Source organism: Cyprinodon variegatus, unplaced genomic scaffold, assembly GCF_000732505.1.
Source record: "Cyprinodon variegatus isolate N-32 unplaced genomic scaffold, C_variegatus-1.0 Scaffold1598, whole genome shotgun sequence".
NCBI classification, from domain to species: Eukaryota; Metazoa; Chordata; class Actinopteri; order Cyprinodontiformes; family Cyprinodontidae; genus Cyprinodon; species Cyprinodon variegatus.
The window spans coordinates 93,016-96,109 of record NW_015152051.1 but is presented as its reverse complement, the minus strand read 5'-3'; the positions used below and the strand labels follow the sequence as shown (position 1 = coordinate 96,109).

Here is a 3,094-nt window from a genome sequence, read left to right as displayed (position 1 = left end):
GTGAAACCAGACCAGGGAGGTGAAACCAGACCAGGGAGGTGTCCCTGAAAAGCTGCCCCCTGCTGGCTCCACAGGTCAACAACAATGATAAAGATGAAAGGCCCAAACAGCAGCAGTCAGATGGAGGCACTGATGCTGAATTCTAATGAGCTTCGCTAAAAACATTGAGAGAAAGGAAACTGAGTGGCTCCACGGTCACCTTCCCTGTCCCCCACGGGTTGGCCTGCAGTTAGCTTAGCTGGCACAGCAGGCGTTTGGATGTGGAATAAAAACAGGCTGTGAGGTCAGCTCTGCTGTCCTTCCTCTGTGTCTGACGCCATATTGATTTCATGTCATTTAGCATTAAAATCCTGCAGCTGGTTCTGGATCGTTAGGAATCAATCAGGCTTATTTAGTGTAAATGGAAATCCCTTTATTGATCTCACTGGAGAAATTCCCTCTTTGTGTTTAACCCCTCCCCTTGGGGAGCAGTGGGCTGCCATTGTACGGCGCCCGGGAGCAGGGTGGGGTTAAGGGTCTTGCTCAGGGACCCAGAGGGGCAGTCTGTGTGGATAGAACTGCTCTAACCACCAGGCCAGTATCACTAACTTTAACACTAATATCAGCAGCTCTCTGATGAACAGCAGGTTAAAGCCGTCTCCATGGTGACGTCAGCGGGAGATCACTGTGGGGGCTAGCTTAGCATGCTATAATGGAGATACATAGATCTAAACTGTTGCTTTCTGTGGAGCAGAGGCAGCGACGCGTGGCGGCGAGTTCAGCTGATGGATCTTAGCCTGATTCCTCAGAAACGCTTTGACTCCTGCTGCTTCCCTTCCTGTCAGACTTCGCAGGAGTTTCTGGGTGCCTTGATGTCGCGGCTCGGGGGGAAGAACCCAGAGGAGACGGGTGGGTTCCAGGAGGCCCCTCTGGCCTTCGACGCAGTGTGGGCCCTGGCGCTGGCCCTTAACAAGACTGTGGCCCCCCTGAAGGCCAGGGGCCGGCGGCTGGAGGACTTCAACTACAACAACCATGACATCACCTCAGAGATCTACAGAGCGCTGAACACCAGCTCCTTCGAGGGGGTGTCGGTGAGTCGCAGAGATCCCGGTTCTCCTCTGATCTTCTGCTTTAAAGCTTTAATCCGTCTTCCTGTCAGAGCCGTCCGTCTCTAACCTGCAAAACATTAAAATCTTAAGTCTTTTTTTGTTAAAATAAATGCATTTTTTCTTGAATAAAGGAGGAAAGTGAGACGCTTTTTAAATGAAACAAGACAATTTACATTTAAAATACAAAAAACAATTGTTGCATTGTCTTACTGTTTATTATCTAATTATCTTATTTTAAGAGTAAATATCCTCATTCCACTGGAAGATCCGTTAATTAGCCTTTTTAAATAAAATGCACTTAATTTAAGAGTTTTTACTAATTTCTAGATGGATGATGCAGGTTGACCAACATGTCAGAGCTCTGAGTGACCTGATCTAGACGGTAATGAGGTCGAGCATCCAGGCCGCCGCCGCCTGCAGCGATCAGCAGCCATCTTCTCGTTTAAAGTCAGGATCAGATTAGACCTTCAGCTCACCGTCTTCATTCCAGCAGCATAGATTTATCTTCCTGCTATCGGTTCCCAGGCTGTGAGCCTGATCACAGGACTGATCAGCGCCTCCCAGCTGAAGCAAACCCAGTCCTCAGAGCGTGGAGGCGTGGCCTGGCTGGGGCTGATGTAACGCGCCGCCGCCGCTGACCGTCAGTCTTTTGATCTAACCTGAATGTTTCCTCCTCAGGGTCACGTGGTGTTTGACGCCCAGGGTTCCAGGATGGCAATGACCCTCATTGAACAACTGCAAGGTAAGCACGGCCCCTCTGCGCCGTCCCCGCAGCCTTCCAGCATCAGACTTAATGCCGCCGCCGCCGCATCATGACTTCAGGCTTCCTTTAATTGGGCCAAAGCTTTCCCGTTTAAGCGGTTTCTGGAAATGCCTTCCTGTTTGTCAGCAGTGACTTAATGAGTCTCCCAGACCCAGATAAGGCTGGGATTATCCCCCCCCCCCTGTTCTCACCTCCTGGATGAAGATATTTAATCCTGCCCCTTTCTCCCTAACGTCTCCCGTTTCCTGCCGCCGCGTTGAGCTAATCTGACATCCTCAGTGAGACGCTGTGACTGGAATCAACCCGGAGCTCATCAGTATTCCTGGGCAGCTCCTCTCCGTCCTCCTCCCTCCTCCCCCCGTTCCTCCTCATGCTCCTTTTCTCCCTTCAGCTGTTGGTCTCATCTTTCCTCCCCTCGTGGGCTGAGCCGTCACTAATCCCGGCGCTGTGAAAACATGTTGACAGCAGAAATTACCCAGATCCGCTCTGTAATTACTTCCTGTTTTGCTCCTTTGAATGTTGCAGGAGGCAGTTATAAGAAGATTGGTTACTATGACAGCTCCCAGAGGAACCTCTCCTGGTTCAACAACGACGTTTGGATCGGTAAGACCCGGCAGAACCATCTCCATCCAGGGTCGCTTTGGATCTCTGCTCAGTCAGGGTCCGGTTTAAGGCCCGTTCTGGGAATCGCTGCATGTTTTACTCACTGGGTTCAGTTTTTACTACATTAGCAGCCAGTTTCCATTCATTTGCTTTTTCATTTGAAACAGAAACTCTGCAGTAGTTTTGGTTTTTTTATTTTTTTTTTACCAAATTTGACTCCAGAAAATGATTGACTCTGATTTCTCACTTTTTGGCTAAACAGAACTAGCGGGTAACGAGCATTCCGGTCCAGCGGGCCGTAGAGAGTCAGCTGTGCTCAATGATCCATCTCAGCTTCTCATTTGATGTTTCCTCACAGAAAACCTTCTATTTCTGCACTAAGAGCAGGAAGTCAGAGCTCTGTGTTTAATGGCTGAATATCAGTCTGTCTCAACCATCTGATCGCCATGGCAACTGCTGCTGACCTGCTCACCTGATCTGAAACAGAAATCTATAGATAAAGGTGTGAGTCCTTTGGACGCATTCAGGGCTTTATTTGCAGCATAATGTGTGAATTTAAGGCAAAGTTTCCGAATTCTTCCTCCGGTTGCAGATCTTTTTTATTTTTTTATAAAGATTACTAGTGTTGGTCAAAAAAGCC

General features: G+C 48.9%; 1 protein-coding gene across 1 annotated transcript in view; it reads left to right on the top strand.

Moving 5' to 3' along the window:
* Positions 1-3,094, top strand: part of LOC107104042 (gamma-aminobutyric acid type B receptor subunit 1-like) — a 55,037-nt gene that overhangs the window by 23,920 nt on the left and 28,023 nt on the right. The window contains exons 9-11 of the mRNA XM_015403949.1: positions 825-1,070; positions 1,767-1,830; positions 2,377-2,454. Of these exons, the coding sequence (XP_015259435.1) occupies positions 825-1,070; positions 1,767-1,830; positions 2,377-2,454 (388 nt within the window). The remainder of the gene's footprint in view (positions 1-824; positions 1,071-1,766; positions 1,831-2,376; positions 2,455-3,094) is intronic.